Raw genomic sequence first — 20,044 nt, forward strand, 5'->3', positions numbered from 1 at the left:
AAATACTTGTTGTGGACTATTGTGTATATTGTAAATTATTTTGGGCGTATTTTAAATTTGTCCACAAAAATTCACCAAAAACAAAATGCAATCGAGTTTTGTTTCTTTATTTTGTGAAATTTTGTAGCATGTTTTGATTCTTAAAAACCTTTATCATAACCGTTTTGAAAAAGTGAAATATTTTAAAAGTTAGGTAGAGTCAACAATAAGTTATTTGGAGTCAACAATAAGTTAGGTAGAGTCAACAACTCACCTGTGTTAATACTATTTGTTATTACTAGTTTTAAGGTAACAAGAAGTAATTTTCGTTCTTCATCAACACGAGAACTGTTTTCTTCCTCATTTTCCAACCACGACAAAAGTTTTTTAAAGCCATCTGAAATTTCGTTGTACTTTTTTCCTGACTGAATTAGTTGATAAAATATCCTTAATTTTTTAACTTCGTCAGTACGGTTGTTAACTTCGTCGGTATGGTTGTTAACTTTGTCATTATAACTGCTAACTTCATCAGTATGATTGCTAAACAGTTCTTTAGCGTAGATAAAGTCTTTTTCAAAACAATCCTTTAAATTGAAAATAATAAATATTATTACACACAAACAAGCATTATGTTTTTTCATATACCAAAATAATATGAGAAAAAAATGTAATCAATGTTGGTTTATTTCTATGTGATGTAACTAAAATATTTGATTGTTTTATTTTTAGTTATTAAAACTTTATACGAACGAAGAATGTTATAATTAATTTTTATTTATCTTATTTGAATATTATACATTGAAATAACAATGAAAGAATTTAAATAACTTTAAAGAACAGTATTTTAATATTTTAGACAAATTAAATAAATTTTTTTAGACAAACGTTCCTTTTATAATTAAACTCAATTGTCAAAAAATTTATAATATTAATTAACAGCTAATACTAATAACTTTTAACGTTCCCAAGTTGCGCAACACATTTGGTCAACGTTGGTATAGCAAAAACATTTGACCAATGCTTACGACGCTGTTCTGATGTTAACCCAACATGGTGTGCTGCTTGGGTTATAAGGTGCAGCAATAAAATTGCTAGCCCAAATTTATAATATTGGCTAAAAAGTAGAGTGTTTTTTCAACAGAAAAAAATTGTTTGCAATCTATTTTTAATTCCGTAGCTGATTTAACCGATGTCGTACATACTTATTAGTTACATTTATAATATATTAAAATTCGGATGTGGTGCAGTGGTAGAGTGCTCGCTTCATAGGAGAAAGTGCCGAGTTCAATCTCCACCATATCCCTAGTTGTACCTCACTCAACTTGTTTTTCCGCACAGCGGCATTGTTTGTCAAGGTTCGTGTTTCGGAGTTAAAGAGTTGAGGGAGGGCTGTAACTACAATAAAGTACTGTCCTCGACTATAGTGGCCCTCTCAGCCTAAGGGAGATGAGTAACATTAAAAAAATATTAATCAAATATTGAGATTTGGTTTCCTTAATACTTTTTAAATAAATGGTTATTATTATTTTTTTTTTATTGCTTTTATCAAAGTGACGAAATTCCTCTAAAACTCCCAAATGTTAGCATTGGGAATCAAATTATAAAAAGAGAACAAATTGCTAAAAATATTGGCATACTTTATAAAGTAAAACCTTACCTTAATCAAATTTACTTAAAATATATCTACTTCTCTTTTATTCATTGTTATCTCAATTATCCTAATATTTTTTCTATTGGTTGGTGCACCAATAAAAAAAAGCTATAAAAGTTATTCAGCAAACAAAAATTTGCTATAAGAATAATATCCAACGCAGACCGTCTCTCTCATTCACAAGCAATGTTTATTAATCTAAAGATTTTGATTGTTTACGAAATAAATATGAATCATCATTTAATTTTCATGTACAAAATGAACAACGATATGATGCCAAATATTTTTAAAACGCTATTTAAAAAAATACAGGACAAATATCTTACTAGACATGCAAACAATAATTATATTTAAGCTAAAACTTTAAGCGACTAAGTTTTCTATCAATTATAGAGTATAGCAATCAGAAACAACATCAAAACGCTTGCAAACATAAATAAGATTAATTAAAAACTGAAAGAAATATTCTAAAGAAATATTGAAGAAATAATTTGATTTAAAACATGGACAACTCCTTCTTGAGCTATATTTATTAATGGTCTGAAAAGTAGTGTATGGTATTTTAATTTGCAAAGATTTAATTTTCATTTGCAAAGGTTTAAAAAAATCAGTTCTTTAAAAAACTTAATTTTTTATTTTATATTTTCTCATTATATATAAATGGGAGGTGGAGGCGATTCTACCTTAATTGCAGATGATGATTCATCATGCGCAATTAAGATAGCATGTAATTTTTAAAATATTAAAAAATAATTTTAAATGCACGCAATCTGGCTAGGATTAAACGCTTGCGTTATAGATTACAATATGTTTTTTATTTTATTTTTTTATCATTGTAAATGCGAAGTTTGATATACATAGTGAGTAATCCAATGAATTATATTGCCAAACTTTTTTAAAGTTATGTCACATTGACAACTGTCAAAGTGACATAACCTCAAAATCATAGACAAAACATCTTTAGTAGCAAAGTATTATAAAATGTTTAGGGCCAAAACATCTTATGTATTTTAAAACTTTTTGGGTCTTATTTTTTTGGCTTTGAATTTTTTTGTTTTCTTGGATTCAAGAATTTTTTGCGTCGTTGATATCAAATATCTATTTACTCGTTTTACCCAAAAATGGAGTTAGACAATATATATATATATATATATATATATATATATATATATATATATATATATATATATATATATATATATATATATATAGCATTTTTTGGTCTTCGAGATATCTAACTTCCAGACATGGAGCAAAATCCATGGAGCAAATGCCAAATAAGGATGCTTTTCAAAAAATTGCGATGATTGGAGCCTGGGAACAAAGGCTCCAAAATTTTAGCCCCCAAACGTGAGAGCAACAATTTGATGAAATATTTTTTGAACTATTTTCAACTAAACTTATATTTATCGATAAACTTTAAACTTCATTGTAAAATATTTTCGTGTTCAAAAAATATGACCATATATAAAGTTTAAACCCCCCTCAATTTGAGGGGGTTGCAAATTTCAAATGGTCATAATTTTTGAACGCTGAGAAATTATACTATGAAACTTAAAATTTCTCGATGAATATAAGTCTATTTGAAAACAGTACATAATATATTTTATAAACTTGTTGCTCTCACGTTTAGCGCGGGGGAAAGGGTGGCTAAAATTCTGGGGCTTTTTTGTTCCCAGACTCATCTCAATTTTTTGCAATGCATCCTTATTTTACACAAGTATAAACATATAAATGTTTGGAGTGTGCTCCATGTCTAGAAGTTAGATATCTCGAAGACCAAAAAATGATGCTGCTACCCCTATATATATATATATATATATATATATATATATATATATATATATATATATATATATATATATATATATATATATATATATATATATATATATATATATATATATATATATGCACGTGTATTCATTTTATATGCGTGTTTATTAATTCTTATATGCGCGTTTTTATGCGAGTCATCTACCCATAAAATCTCTAATATAATTTTATATAAATAATAAATAGGCTTTTATGCTTTTATATAGATATATTTAAAATATAAATTAGGTTTTTGCCACTGCTAGTTACGTAAAAAATGGCTGCCGAGCTAGCGCTGGATTTATGTAACTACGCATATGGTTGTAAAATGAACTTAAATTAAACTCTGTAGTATCTATAATATTTTTAAGTTTCCTGATTATCCCATCCGTATTTTGAGGCCTTTCTCCCTGTTTGTAAGTATGCTTTAAAGAAGAAAAAAATTCTTCTATTGGATTAATATGTGGCGTGTATGCTGGCAGATACATAATAGCTGTGCTAAAAGAGGCTATTGTTTTCCTAACAGAAAGACTCCAGTGGAATTTTTCCAGCGGCGCTTCCACATCTGCATTCCTAATCGCTGGTGCCAACATTGTAGTAATGAAAGTAAAAAATGAATCTGCATTCCAGTCTCCAGTTTTGATTTCATAAGCCAGCACTCCCATTGTTGAAACAGCACAAATCAAACTAAAATTCTTACCACGATTTGCATACGACTGTAAAATTGCTGGCGCACCTTTTAGCGAATAACCATATTTGCTAAGAGGTGCGCCAATTTCGCTTGCAAATGCATAGCGTGCATCAATAACTCGTATTGAGTTTTGTTTTTCTGGCACATGCACATCACGCTTTCTTGATAAATCCGAGCGTTTGACTTTTCTTGAAATAGTAAGCTGAAACATGTTGAAGCCTCCTGCAGAAAGATTTTCTTTTATTGCTTCTTGCGTAGAAAGATTGTTTTGTGCGCATAATTCAATAATATTTTTTATTTGAGCGTTTATAGGTCTTTTACCTCGTTTTTTATCAGAAAACAACTTGAATGCAGTTATGTCGTTGATTTCTCCTCTGTTTAACTTAACGACAAAATTTTGAACTGTGCGCTTAGATAAATTAAGAGAAGTGGAAATGCTTGTTGTAGATTCATTTCTTTCAACTAAATGCTTAAGCATTTCAATGTGCTTTTTTGTAACATTTTTCCTTGTTTTACAATTGGCACTTTCATTTTCTCTTCCATCCATAGGGTAATTATATGAGTATTAATAATAATTATAAATAATTAAATTTAAATCTAGATAAATGAATAATTAGATAAATAGTAATTTATTCAATCTACAAATATAATAAAATTTAACAAAGACCTAATACTAAATTAAATAAAGCATCATCGAAAGTAAAAAGTCTTCGTTATTTGTATTTTAACCTCGTTTACCAAATAAACAAGAACAATTTGTTTTGAAAAAGGCTGTGGTTTTTTAAAACGCATATAAGAATGAATATATACGTATATAAGAATGAATAAAAATGTAGAACTTTTTTTTTTGTTTAATTTATTTTGTCATTAAAAAAAGAATACAATGGCGTTTTATATAAATAAAATCTACATGACTGGGGTGAAAGAAGACGATATTTGCCTTATCACTGCGCCTCGAAACTGTTGACTCAATTTGATCCAATTTTAAAGCAACACATTGACACTTTTACAAATGAAGGCAAAGATAATGTATCTTATTTGTCTAAAACTATTTGTAAAGAGCTAATTGATATTATGCCTCAAAAGGTTTTAACGCACTTTATTAGCGAAATAAAAAAACATAATAGTTGGGAATTATCGTACATTCTACGCCTAATATTTCTCGTGTGGATCAACTTTCTGTGATATTTCGTTATTATCTAAATGGCCACGTGTATGAGCAATTTTTTGGTTTTCTAAAAATTAAAAGCCACGAAGGTAAATTCTTGATTACTAACATTTTAGATCTACTGTAAGAATATGATACTGATATAAGCAATTGTCGTGAACAGGCATATGATAATGCAAGCAATATATCTGGTAAATATTCTGGATTACAAGCACGTTTAAAAAAGCGGAGTGAATTAGCTTTTTATATCCCCTGCGCTAAAAATTCTTTAAACTTAGTAGGGCAGTGCAGTGTCAGTGAGTGCATCAACTCTATCAACTGATTTGGCATTCTGCAGAGTTTGTATTCATTTTTTGTAGCTTCAACACACATATGGAATTTATTGAAAGGAAAGCATGATACATTCAAGCGCCTATCAGATAGACGATGTTGGTCCAATGCTTCAATACGTTTAGTAGAAAATTTTGCTAGGATTCATGCAGTGTTATGTCTTATAGCTGAGGTTACAGAAGAAAAGTCTGATACTAGCCATGAAGCTGTGTGTTTATTAAATAAGATCAATAAGCTAGAATTTCCATTCATGGCTGTTTTTTGGCATCACATACTTATGAAGTTTAATGAAGTTAGCAAATTTCTTCAAAAAGTTGAATTAAATTTGCATGCAGCAAACAATGTGTTACTTTCACTAATCGACTTTGTAAAAAGTTTACGAAACGACTTTACGAGATTTGAAAATGAATCGAAAAAACTTAGCTCGTTTATTAAAAAAGACGATTCTAATAAGAACAAAAGAAAATGAATTTAAAAAATTGAGCAACGGAGAAAACCAAGTTGATACTTTAAACATATCTGACAAGTTTCAAATGAATATATTTTTTTTCATTATTGATAAACTTGTGACACAACTAATTATAAGAAGTGATGGTTACAGCCACATAAATAAGTTATTTGGATTACCGTCAAAGCTGTTAACTATTAGTCTCATGGAATTGCAAGTTAGAACAGTTAAGCGCAAAAAAAATTGTAGAAGTCAAAGGATTAAGTAGTTTCATTTTTGAAATAGAACAGTTTGTATCATTATTAAAGTTGCAACCTCCAGGTTTTTTTTCTCATAAAAATTATAAATCTGAAAAAACACATTGATTCCTCTGCATGTTTTAAATTTGTTTTTGAAACCAATATTATTGATGTATTTCCGAATGTTTATATAGCATATCGCTTGTTTTTAACTATTCCGATAACAAATTGCGTGGCGTGAGAGATCATTCTCTGCTCTTAAAAGAGTAACGAACATGCACCGATCAACAATACTCCATAGTCGTTTAAGTATTATAGCAAAATTAACTATTGAATTAAAACTATTAGAAACTATGGGTTTTAGCGATGTGGTAGCTGAGTTTGCGGAAAAGAAAAGCAGAAAGAAACCACTTAACTTAATTCAATAAAATAAATATAAAATTTTAACTTTAAATATCAGCGATAACTTTTTTAAGAAAGTCTTTATTTTATTCGTTTTCGTTGCCCATGAAAAGGGTCTCCTATTATAAAAAAGCCCCGGGCCCCAAAAAGTCTTAATACGCTTCTGATACTAACCCTGTTGGTGGTGATATGGAAGCTGTAGATTATGAGCAAGGTTTCAGTGATGATGAAGATGGGACTGAAGTTGGTGATGATATTCAAACTGCTTATGCAGTTAGTGAAGATTCTACTTGAATATCAAGAAACTATGACAAAAATAAGAAAAATTGTTAAAAAAATCCGTAGATCACCAGTGAACGATGACGATGAACTTTAACCAAATATAATTGAAAAGTTTAGAAAAGAAAAATCTGACGATAGCTCTGATGATGTAGTTTAACTGATAACGTAAAAATGATTTGTTTTAATTAAAAATGAATTGAATTTAGCTCGTCAAAGCTAGGCCCAAGTAATAAGATTCACTTTTCAAAACTCTTCAAACAATTACTCCTACATCCGAAAAAGCTAAGAGAGCTTTTTCTAGTCTTGGACTTTTTGCTACTAAAATAAGAAGTTCTTTAATTGACTTTAGATACACTAACTTTTATAAAGCCAACTATGAAGAGTACTCATCGATATTATTTACTTTTGTCCTAATTAATAATAAAAAACAAAAAAAATACTTTTAGCATTCTTTGTATTACTTTTGAGTGTTTTAACATAACTAAAATAGAGTTCGAAATAGTTCGAACTTTTTTTCCATAATAGTTAAAACATGTTCAGGTTAGAATATTTATTAAAAAGTTCTAACCGGAAGCTCTAATTTACAAGTTACAAAGTTTAACCCTCCTCAGATACAAATTTTATATGATCATAATTTTTGAACGCTGAGAGATGATTCTATGAAACATTAAATTTATCAATGAATAGTCTAGTTAAGAATAGTGCAAAAAATATGGAAGAATAAATTAAAATTACAATGAATGTGTAAAACGAAGAAAATATGACGCATTAGATAAACTGTTTGATATTATAAAAGCTAATGGAGTATGATTATCAGCTGAAGATAAACAACTCTAATATCTAAATTTAAAAAGCCAAAAAAATTGGTTATACAACCTGTAAAGAAGCAGGCAAGAATACAATTCATCCTTCAAAGAGAAGAAAATTACCCGATAGACCATCTACATCAGTATCATACTATCTCTCATTTAATGATAGTGATAAGGAGTCGTATAAGTGCGAAGTTATAGAAAGTGAATGTTAAAATAACGATGATGACAATGATGAATATACTTGTCCATCATAACATAACAACTGTAATTTTACCGTGAACTTAGTGACAGTACCATAGTAAACATAACAAGAGTAAATTTACCGTGAACTTAGTGACATCAACAATAGTATCAACAAGAAAAGCTGCTAAAGTTTGCAAGCAATTGATACTTGATGGTGCAACACCTAGTCAAACTGGAGTTTGTAAGTCAATATTTAAAAACGCTTCTAAAATAAAAAAAGACACAATGAAAAGCTTAGATACTGAACAGGTCTCTACTTTTTGAAATAAAGCGTCTTAATGAAAACGAATATCTGGTTGTAGTATTGAAAAATGAATAAAAGAAAGTAAAATAAGCTGTACTACTCTCGAAATATGGAAAGGCTGAAACTGTTACTGATGGAATTTTGAGAGTTTTTAAAGAATATAATTTATTGATTGCTGTGAAGATAATAGTGGCTTGCAGAGCCAGTGTTAACACTGGTAAAACGAAAGGTGTTGTTGTAAGACTAAAGCGAGTATTTTCTGCAAAAAGGTTTGAAAAGACATTAGTTATTTCATACCAAAATTACATGCTTGATAGGAATCTGCGTGTGGTGATGGATGAGAAAATTGTAGGAAGCACCAAGCCTCCAAACATTGAGTTTCCTTTTGTACCTCAGTTGATGAACAGTTATGAGGAATTGCAAGCAAAATTTATGTATGATTAGGCAATTTTTGTAAGACTAGGCAAAGTATTGGTTTGCTAATCAATTTGACAACAAAGTAGACTGTAGTAACTTCTCATAGATACTGAAATCTTACAAGAAGGGGTTACAGATATTAGAGAAAACTAGAAACAGGGATCATCAGCACTGAAGATACCAGGAAGCAACCAGTGCGCTGAACGTGCACTAAAAATAATGCAGGAACTGTATTCAGTCGGCAAAAAAAAAAAAAAAAATTGCAGTCTAGATTTATTTTAAGTAATAGACAGTGATGTACTGATGTATGTTAATCATAAATATAGACAATACAAAGCATATGCTATGCTCTAGTAACTGTAATAGTTAGTGACTAGACATGTCGTAATTATTAAACAATTTACATTGTTAAGTTATAAAACGCAATTATAAATTTTACTTTGAGGGTGACTTTTTTTCAAAAGATATTGAAATAACGAATTGTTTCATCAAACTGACATATATATATATATATATATATATATATATATATATATATATATATATATATATATATATATATATATACATATATACATATACATATATATATATATATATATATATATATATATATATATATATATATATATATATATATATATATATATATATATATATATATATATATATTAATATATATATTTATATATATATATATATATATATATTTATAAAATAAATATAAAATATAAACTGCAAACATTAAAGAGTTAACCTTCACCTTACCATTTTAAATTATTAACAATAGTTATTCAAACAATGTCCGATATTTTAAACATGATTTTTGAATAATATTGAAAACATGATTAGAATAAATACGCAGTTTTTTTGTAAAATCTGTGTGTCTTGTATCCCGTTTTAACATTTTTGTTTTCACAAATACACCAGTAGATCATCAAAATATTTCTTCTAAAGCAAAAACTAAATTAAAAAACTATCGACAACTCTCATTTTTGCAGATATTAAAATGGGTAATAATTACTTAGTGTATCGTTTTTGATAAAGTTATTTACAGTAAAAATAAACAAAAATTATTTAACAAAAAGATACATACCTTCTTTGGTTGTTTTTTATGCTTAACGCTTAAAAAGGGCTAAAGTGCATTCGCTTAAAAAAATAGAAGCGTAGAACTCCTCATTTTGAGAACATTTTTGTGAAAATCAAATGTAACTTCTATAATAAACGCAACTCATTCAATACATTTAACTCGTATTCTTTGATATTTTTATAATATAAGTGTAACTTAGAATACTAGATGAAATTTAAAATCTGTCCATGAACAATACATGATAATTATAAATAATGCTTTTTTTAGAATAGTAAAACAAAAAGTTTTATTTTTCATTGTCCTCACGTTTGGTGTTGAATAGCAAACATTTTAAGGTTTTTGTTGTTACCGTGTTCCACTCACGACACCCGTGTTCCACTCACGACACCCGTGTTCCACTCACGACACCCGTGTTCCACTCACGACAATTTTTTTCAATACTTACTCTTTTAAATAAAGTAAAAATGTACAAAAGTTTTTATGTCTGATATTTACTACATTAGATATAAAATCTAATTTTTCAAAATCAAAAAATGCTGGCGCGGGTCCAAGATTTTAGGCAAAAAAATCTGGTTTCATTAAAAACATTACTTTGCACAAAGCACTTTTTTCTATGTTTATCAACAAAACCATGCACAGGTAATACCAAAATTATACACAGTTGCCTCTATAACCCTGGAAAGTTAACAACTAAACACAGTAAGCCAGATATTATGTGGAAAGTGAGTTAAAGAAATACTATTCCAAAATTACTCAAATTTAATAATAACTACATTTTAAAGAAACAACTAGTGGCTGAAACATTCAATGAATTTTTTGTAAATTTGGTTCTTCATTAGCATCAAAAATTGAATTCTCACTAACCAGCTTTGATGCATACTTGGTTTCTAATAACACCAATACTATGTCTAATGGAAAACTTACTGAAGAAAAATGTTTAGTCGCGGCTTCTTTAATCAAACCCAAAAAAAGTATAGGTGTTGACAATATAAGTAGAAGCCTCATTATCAATTCAATAAAACTTATTACAATCCCATTCTTGTATATATTTAATTTAACTTTAAAAGAGGGAGTTTTTCCGGAAAAGTTAAAAACCGCTAGTGTTGTCTTTTAAAATTTTAAAATCAGGTGATCCTTATGACGTTACTAATTATAGGCCGATCTCAATTCTTGCATGTTTTTCAAAAGTTCTAGAACGAATTATGTATAATAGACTCTATTCTTTCTTAAGCAAAAATAATATTTTGTACAATAAACAATTTAGTTTTAAATCTGGTCATTCTACTGATCACGCAATCTTACATCTTGTACAAGATATATTTAAAGGGTTTAATGAAAAAAAGTATACTTTTGGTGTTTTTATGGATCTAAGCAAAGCCTTTGATACAGTTGATCATATAAATCTTTTATCCAAACTCAAAATCTACTGTATAAGAAATTCAAACTTGGCTTGGTTTACAAGTTACTTGTTTAACAGGAAGAAATATATTTCATACGAAGGTGGAAAAACGGATAATATGACTATCGCATGCGGTGTTCCCCAGGGTTCAATACTAGGACCCCTCTTATTTCTAGTTTATATTAATGATTTAAATAATTTCTCTAATATATGAAACTCAATTTTATTTGCCGATGATACTAACTTGTTTTACCCTAATGAAGACAATAATATTTTATTTCTAACAGTAAACAAAGAACTTGATAAACTAAGCCAATTGTTTAAATCCAATAAACTATCCCTAAACATTAATAAAACTAAATACACATTATTTCATCATGCTTCTAAAAAAATATTCCATGGAAACTACCGGATCTTTTTATTGATAATAATTTAATAAAAAGGGAAATATCGTTAAAATTCTTGGGCGTAATTTTAGATGAAAATATTAATTTGGAGAGAACATATAAATTAGTATACTGTATAAAGCTAAACAGTTTTTAAACCAATCTTGTTTGAAATACATATACTTTTCATTTATACATTGTTACATAAACTATGCAAATATTGCTTGGTGAAGCACCAACTTTATAAATAAACTTCTCTGCAAACAAAAACATGCTATTAAGATTATGATAAATGAAGGTCGACTCTCCCATACGAAAATTATTTTTAGTAAACTCAATATAATAAATGTTTCCAAAATAAACCTTTATCAAATTCTTATATTTATGCTTAAACTTGATAAAAAAACGGCACCTTTATTTTACTAAATATTTTAAAAAACAAATCATACATACAGCAGAAGATACTCAAAAAATAACTTTAGTCCATTCAAAACCTTTTTTTTATTATTCAGCCATTAAATACTCAATTACAAATTGAGGACCTAAATTCTGGAACACACTTTTAAATGATGATCTTAAAACAATCTCTTCGCTTAACCAACTTAAAACAAAACTTAGGCAAACTCTTCTACTAAACGAAAATGAATTAAATTTCTTCTAAGGCCTTAAAATAAGAGTACTCTTATGGTTTGGTTTATATAATTGTATATTTATTAATTTTATGAATATAATTATTAATTTTATATATACACATACATAAAAAAAAAATTCTATTGTAAACTTTTACCCGATTTAATTTTATCATTTATTTATTACCGAAGATGTAAAAAAGTTTATACTATATATTCTTGAAGTCTTATGTAAAAAGTACCCCTAATTGTTTGCCTTGGATTTATATGTGAGTGTGTGCATTCACTATTGGATTTATATGTGAGTGTGTGCATTCACTATTGGATTTATATGTGAGTGTGTGCATTCACTATTGGATTTATATGTGAGTGTGTGCATTCACTATTGGATTTATATGTGAGTGTGTGCATTCACTATTGGATTTATATGTGAGTGTGTGCATTCACTATTTATCTTTTTGTTTTTGTTATCTATATATTCTTTTTTTTTTATGTATTTTTAAAAAACTTTTTTTTTCCTTAATTATTGTCAATTTTATATATATATATATATATATATATATATATATATATATATATATATATATATATATATATATATATATATATATATATATATATATATATATATATATATTTAGAACTTTTTGAGTAAATTTTTTATTGTATTTTCAGACATTTTAAAAGTGTTTTGTTCTACTTGCGTTAAATATGTTGAGTGCTGCACCAAAAAAAAATCTTGATGTTATTTTGTCTTCTTCATATCTTGAGCTTATTTTGTCAATCGTTTTAGTGGATATAAAAATATTGCTTTTCGATCAATTATTTTTTTTTATCAAAGTTTTTTCTGTATTTTTATAGTAACAGAATTTAAATGAAACTTGTAATAAAACCTATATATTAGGACAGAGCCTTAATCAGCTCACCAGAATATAATCTACATAATAACTTAAAAGGCATTTTTATAAAAATGAGGCAACCTGAAATAGTTGGTCACTTGGATTTTCTTAAAAATTTTAAGGAATAGCTTCAATATGTTTCAAAAAAAAAACTTGAAAATGTTTTGTAAAAATAGTTGATCCACCTTAATACTCTTAATAAGTTAAACGACTTCATAGTATAGTTGTATTTAAATGATTTTAGATTTTAGTATTAAATTATTTCTAGTTTAACAGAAATTTCTAAAGGCCATAGCATCAAAAAAATATGATAAAAATATCATTAAAGTATTAGAAAATGTTGTAAAACTGGTGTTTACTATATACCTTTGACTCAAAATTCTTCTCACAAAAAAGAGCTCAAAAAGAACATAATAGTTTATTCTTTACAGCGTTTGTTCATCACTTTTATGTCATCTATTTTAAAAACAAAGTGTTTCATGCAGCCTTGCTCATGATTGTTTAAAAAGTTGTAAAAACTCAATTTCTTTTTAAACTTCTCTGCTACAAGAAAAAATTGCCCTCAATATTATTTAGTGTTCAAATTAAGTAATCAGTTTTATTTTCAAATAAATCTTCTATATTTACTTCTGTTAAGTTATCAAGCGCTTGAACTTTATCTGATTCTATAAGAAAGCTTTGTTGATGATATGCTTTGTTGATAATATGCTTCTGAGAAGTTAATGCTTCAGCATTAACTTCTCAGAAGACTTAGAGTTCTCAAAAGACTTAGAGTTCCTCACAAGACTTAGAGTTCTCAAAAGACTTAGAGTTCCTCACAAGACTTAGAGTTGATCAAAAATATAAGAAAATTAGCTTCAGCATTAAAACACATATCACATCATCAGTATCGAAAAACATATGGCATGTGAACTCGCTGTGGTATGCACAGTCTTTGAACATTTTAAAGGGAAGACTTGATAGATTTTCATTATAAATTTTGTGAAATTTAATAACTCTAATTTTTTTTTATATATAACTTTGATTTTTAACAAATTTTAAATTATTTATTAATTATTATATTATATTTATAATATTAATTATTAAATTATAAAGAAAATAAAGAGTAGTGTAAGTAGTCATAATGCATATATAAATATATACGTGTTCGCGTTTTAACTCACTACACCAACTATATTACTATTACTAATATCCCTATATCTCCATATATAATGTACATAAATTTCCATTATGTCCATGATTCTCAGGTTACTAAATATGATTTTTTATATCGGAAGTGATTCTAGAGATTTTTGATAAATTCTTAATCATAATCAATAGCAAGTTTAACATCCCATCTCTCATATACGGGATGACCTACTCTCTCTAGAGTATTGGGACTCTCTCTCTCTGAAGAGTTGTGACAACCAATTTCATACTGTGAAACAGTTACTACTATAGCTATATTTTGACAAAAAAAATTATATTATTTGGCATCATTAGGCCTGCCACGGGTCGACGTTTATGTTTTTGATGACAAAGTAATTTATTAGTTTTTAAAGTTGATAAGTTTTAAAGCATCTTATTTTATGCGTCTATCGGTAAATAACACTATTTTGTAAACTACAACCCATATACATACCACATTATTTCATTTAAAAAAATCATTGAAAAACAAGTTGATACTAAAAATTAAGCAATTGTTTTCTATAAGCAAGTATGGGGTAACTAGATACAGCATTTGTGGGGGCCCTAAAACTTTTTAATAGTGTTTCATTGTGTCATAATTAATTCTAAAAATCATTTCTTTTACTATTTACGGTAAATTTTAAAGAGATTTACGTAAATATAATACTAAGAGACCCAAAGTCATTATTTATAGACGATACAAAGCCATTATTTATTGGCGCTTAAGAATGACATTTAAAACTTTTTATATTATCTGAATTTCTGAAATATGATTTGGATCATCGGATGCTTTATTTGGGTTTTAATTATAAATTTATTTGTCTTTCTAGTTAAAATCTGCTTTTTCTCTCCGTTTTTTTGTTTTTATTTCTTTTTTTAATGATGCTCGTAGTTTGTATCAAGGTGGGGTACCTTGATACAAATTTTTAATTTTTCTTTAAATAGTCTCACAAGTTTAACCTCTTATATTTTTATAACTAGTAAATTTAATTATGTAGGTATAAATTTATTCTATAAATTAAACTAATAAAAAAAAAGGAGTATTAAAAAAATTGTTGACCATATAAACCTTAGAACTAATTTCCTTTATCTTGGCATTTAATGTTTAGTTAGGTAATTTTCAACTTAAAAATTTTATCATAAACGTTTACGCCAAGTTCGGCAAATTGCTTTACTACTACTCTAATCAAAACAGAGCCTAAACAAATTCCATAGCTTTTGTTAAGTTAGCTAATTTACCTTATTAAATCAATATATTGAAGTTACACCATAAATTACAATTTTATATTACATTAAGTCTCACAATTACGTCTGAAACAACGCACCCTTCAATAAATTAAAGTGGATCAAGTGAGTGCAAAGTTTAGGGTGATGAGGGTCATGATTAGGATAAGATTTTAGGTCATTTCCGAATCGGTTTAAGGTCAGGTTGTTGTAACTTGATAATTAATCCTACACTGCAATCATGATCCTGAAATAAATACGAATTTCTCTTTTATAAACATCAATAAATACAAATTTCTCTCGATACTAAATTTATTTTTTAAACGAAAGTTATAAACTTATACCCGTCAATTCCTCTTAAAGAAGCAACTGAAGTACTCAAGAGTTTATTGGAGGTAAGTAATAATTTTAAAAAAGAGACAAAATTAAATATGAAAGAAATAAAAATTCTGATAGAACTATGTTTATACCAACCATACTTTTTATGGAACAATGAAATACATGAACTTGAAAATTCAGGTCCGATAAGTCTTTCGTTTATGGTAGCTGTTTAGCTGAATCTTTTCTTCGTTTAGCTGAATCTTTTCTTCAACATCTTGAAAAAAGAGCACTTAGTACAGCGCTGAAATCCAACCCACTTATTGATTTAAAGTCATTTTATAGATACGTAGATGACAGTCATGCTAGAGTCCCTAACGTTGCCCAGGCAGATCAATTTAAGACAATATTAACCAACAGCATCCGAAAATACAATATACTATCGAATTTGAAAATGACAAAAAAACACTAAATTTCCTAGACATATGCATAATAAATAATAAAAAAGGTAAATATGAATTTAAAATATACAGAAAAAATGCAATTACTAACATTCAGTTAAGGCAACATCAAACCATGACCCACAAATTTTAAATGGAATACTCAAGGGTTTCGTACATAGAGTATTTAATGTATGCAGTCAGAAACATATAGAAAATGAACTGAAATTCCTTATTCAAGTATTTGTCGAGAATGGCTACAAACAGTCCAATCTCATAAAAATCATAAAAGAAATAAAACGAAAGAACAAAAAATCACTAGTGACTACTAAAAACATTGAAAACATCACCAGCACGCATCCAACGATTTCATTACCTTGGGTACCAATATCGTCTCCCAAATTACTTAAGAGGTTTAGGAAGGCAGGATATAAAACGGTCTTCAAATCAAACCCAAACCTAGAGGCAATATTAACATCAAGAAATAAATCCAAACTACAAATAAACAGCCAACAAGGAGTTTACCGTATTAAATGTCATTGTAGCAAAAAGTATATAGGTGAAACAAAAATGCAAATAAAAGCACACATGCAACAACACAAAAACAGTACAATAGGAAATAAAATAGAACGATCTGCATTAGCCACACACATGAGAAATTGTACACAACAAGTTAACTGGAACGGTTGCAGAAATCTAAAAGTTGATGCTAAAAAGTTTGATAGAAAAGTTCGTGAGGCACTTGAAATACAGTACCACTAATGTGCCCCTCAACAAAATGGTATCAATTTAGATGAAGGACAATATGTGTCGACAAAATTTTGAACACCATTTCTGGCGCAGAAAAAGATGAAACCATCCCATTGACATAAAATAGAACTGCCGTTTTAAAGATAAGGTATAAACAAAAAAAAAACTTTTGATTATTTTTGTTAATTTTTTTTCTTTGGTAAAGAAATCTCAATATTGTTCATGACAATTAAGTTTTATTGTTTTTTGTTTTTAAAATAAATTTAAGAAATGATTCTATAAATTTTAAATAGTAACTAACTAAAAGTTTACTTTAGTTAGTTACTATTTTAAATTTATAGAATAACTAAATTTTAAATTTATAGAATAACTAAAGTTTCATCAAAGAAGAAGTAAGAACTGGTTCACTGATCTCCTCTGTTTCCCAAATGATTAAATCTATTAGACTGCTTACTTTGGTGTTTATCACCGGTATTCTGCTATTTCTACATTTGTTCTTGCATCAAATATCTTCTGCACTGTAAGTCTCTTTTCTCCTTCATCTAAACTACAGAGCATAATCCCTAAAATACATCCGCATGGAATCTGAAAAATACACCTGCATGGAATGCATGCAAAAACAATTCTATGTGTTCCATACAGAGAATATACGGTAATACAATATCATTCACAAACGTGTTCTGTTTTTTTTATCTTAAGCCTAGTTCTTTAAGGATACGACGTGGACCCTGAGTCCAGCTATGTTTAGTCTAAAATTAATCACTTTTCTTTGTATATTACAATTTGTTATTACAATTATTAAAGTAAGTTGTAGTATTTGAGTAAATTATTGTAATCCATTTTTTACCTAAGTTTATCCCCTTAATCTCGAACCACATAGCAGAATAAGCATTCATGATGAATTCTGCTAACAATTTCAAGTTTTCTAGATCTTTGTTTTCTAAACCATGCTCGGAGCACCAAATTTGAAGTAGTCTACTTGCACGATTCAACTATCTTGAATGTCTTGGCCAATATGAAATTCTTTTAAATCATCAGGGAGAATACCTGATGATATTGCATTACATATTCTGTACAAAAACTTCTGATCAGTAGACTATGAATCTACAAATTCCTTTTCCAGATGAACTAGCTCTACAACAAAATCAAGCTGAGGGGTGATACACCCCTCAGCTTGATTTTGGAAGATTTGTTGCTTTATTAAAAAGTTTTCCAATGTTTCATGAGAATCTATTTTTAGATAAAGTTTTTCCATCTAAAGCTAACATTGAATGCCTAAGTAGCAACTCGTTGATATCTAGTGCACAAACAACCCCGATTAGTTTGAATCATATTTTCATCTGTAAATATTAAATCCACCCTTTCAACCTCTAATAACTTTTATCATCAGTAAAAAATAAAAGAATATAAAATGTTAAATTACCATTTAAAGAAACAAAAATACAACCTGTGTTAAGGTTGATTGAATCTCCACCAATTGCAATTAATAGGTTTTTAACGCCATGTGCTATTATCCAACCATTTAGTTGTTCAGCAATATGTTCAGCAGGTGTTCAACCTTCTCTCTCCTCTGCTTTATTTAAAAAAAGGGAATAAATATTTTTCACCAGGCTCAGTACAGAAATTGTAATGATCTTCATTGATCTCCCTTGCAGTGCCTATTGATGCAGTTGCTCTATTACTTATACAAAATCCTAATACCGACAAACAAATATGATTTACATTTTAGGAATTTATCTGAGGGTCAGTCCACGCCAAGTGGTCCAGATTTTGATAAAATTTTGACCATCTCCGATTTTGATAAAATTTTGACAGTATGTTGTTAAACATGTTTCATGAACATTGCCAAAATTTCAGATCAAATTAATTATTATTTCGGATTTTGTGGTACTTTTTGTAAGGTTTACCCAAACTTCAACTTCAGTCAGTAGCTAATATTCGTATATTTGGGGTCCTATATTTTTGCAATGAAAGGGTAATATATCTTAAAAACGCGGTTTCTTAGTAAACCGAAGGTGCAGATCACAAATAGTTTATTACAAGTTTCATATTATGCCTACATTTTAGCCTATGGTTCGCAAATATCGTCACAAGCGCAACACTATAAATATTTTTTATTTATTTGTAGGGTCATATCTCTAAGACTAAAGGTTTTTGAATATTGCTATTTTGTCTAAAGGTTCTACATACTATCATAATGATATGGATTAAAAATTTGCTATTTTAAAAATTTCTCTGCTGAGTTATTCTGAAAGCAATATGGCGAAAAAAGTGAAAAACCCTAAAAAAACGTGTGTTTGAACCCCTAAAACTTGATGTGCGCAAATTTTTTTTGTTTTTTTAATTATATTATTGGAAAGACCTTATTTCAAAATTTTAGGAACAATAAAAACTGTCTTGGAGAGATCTTTCTTATGAACGAAAAAAACTTGGTCAATATATAAATTTTTTGAATTTTACAATTTCGTCTTAAACATAAAGATTTATCATACTGCATCAAAATCAAAGCTTATTGTGCCAAAAATCATAATATTTTAATGTTCAAAAAATATTTTTTAACATTTGCTTGAGTTATTTCTAGGGATTTTCGGGTCTGGGTACCCGGACACGGCGAGTCTGTGACTGAATACCCGGTCTAAGACTCGGCGAGTCTCGTGATTTGAATGCCTGGACTTGTTTTGGACGCATCAGGGTGTTTTTTGAATCCCTGACCTCTCTAGTCATCTGTATGTGATGCATTGTAGCATGCTTAGATAATGCTGTAGTTATATTATTGCTAGGGCAACCCACGGTAAAAAAAGTTCATAAAATTAAAGGTTGGATCAAAACTGTCAATTACAAAATAGTTGGGTAAATCTAATCCAGAAAGAGGCAAATATGAATTATAATATTTTCTAATGTATTTTAAAACAATTTTGTATCATTTAAGAAACTCTTCAAGGTATTGGAAGTGTGCACTTTAAGAAAATATTAATATGGAACATGAGTTGACAATACGCTAAAGCCTATTAAATTAAATGT

At 28.3% G+C, this 20,044-nt stretch overlaps 1 protein-coding gene across 1 annotated transcript in view; it reads right to left on the reverse strand.

The window, feature by feature from the left end:
- The window catches only part of LOC136092291 (golgin subfamily B member 1-like), a 41,698-nt gene extending 31,228 nt beyond the window's left edge, over nucleotides 1-10,470 (reverse strand). The window contains exons 1-3 of the mRNA XM_065820164.1: nucleotides 9,818-10,470; nucleotides 9,490-9,672; nucleotides 254-563 (exon numbers count right to left, since the gene is read on the reverse strand). Coding sequence (XP_065676236.1) covers nucleotides 254-563; nucleotides 9,490-9,492 — 313 coding nt within the window. The 5' untranslated portion in view covers nucleotides 9,493-9,672; nucleotides 9,818-10,470. The remainder of the gene's footprint in view (nucleotides 1-253; nucleotides 564-9,489; nucleotides 9,673-9,817) is intronic.
- Between the last annotated feature and the right edge of the window lie 9,574 nt (nucleotides 10,471-20,044).

Source organism: Hydra vulgaris, chromosome 15, assembly GCF_038396675.1.
Source record: "Hydra vulgaris chromosome 15, alternate assembly HydraT2T_AEP".
In the NCBI taxonomy this organism is placed as follows: Eukaryota; Metazoa; Cnidaria; class Hydrozoa; order Anthoathecata; family Hydridae; genus Hydra; species Hydra vulgaris.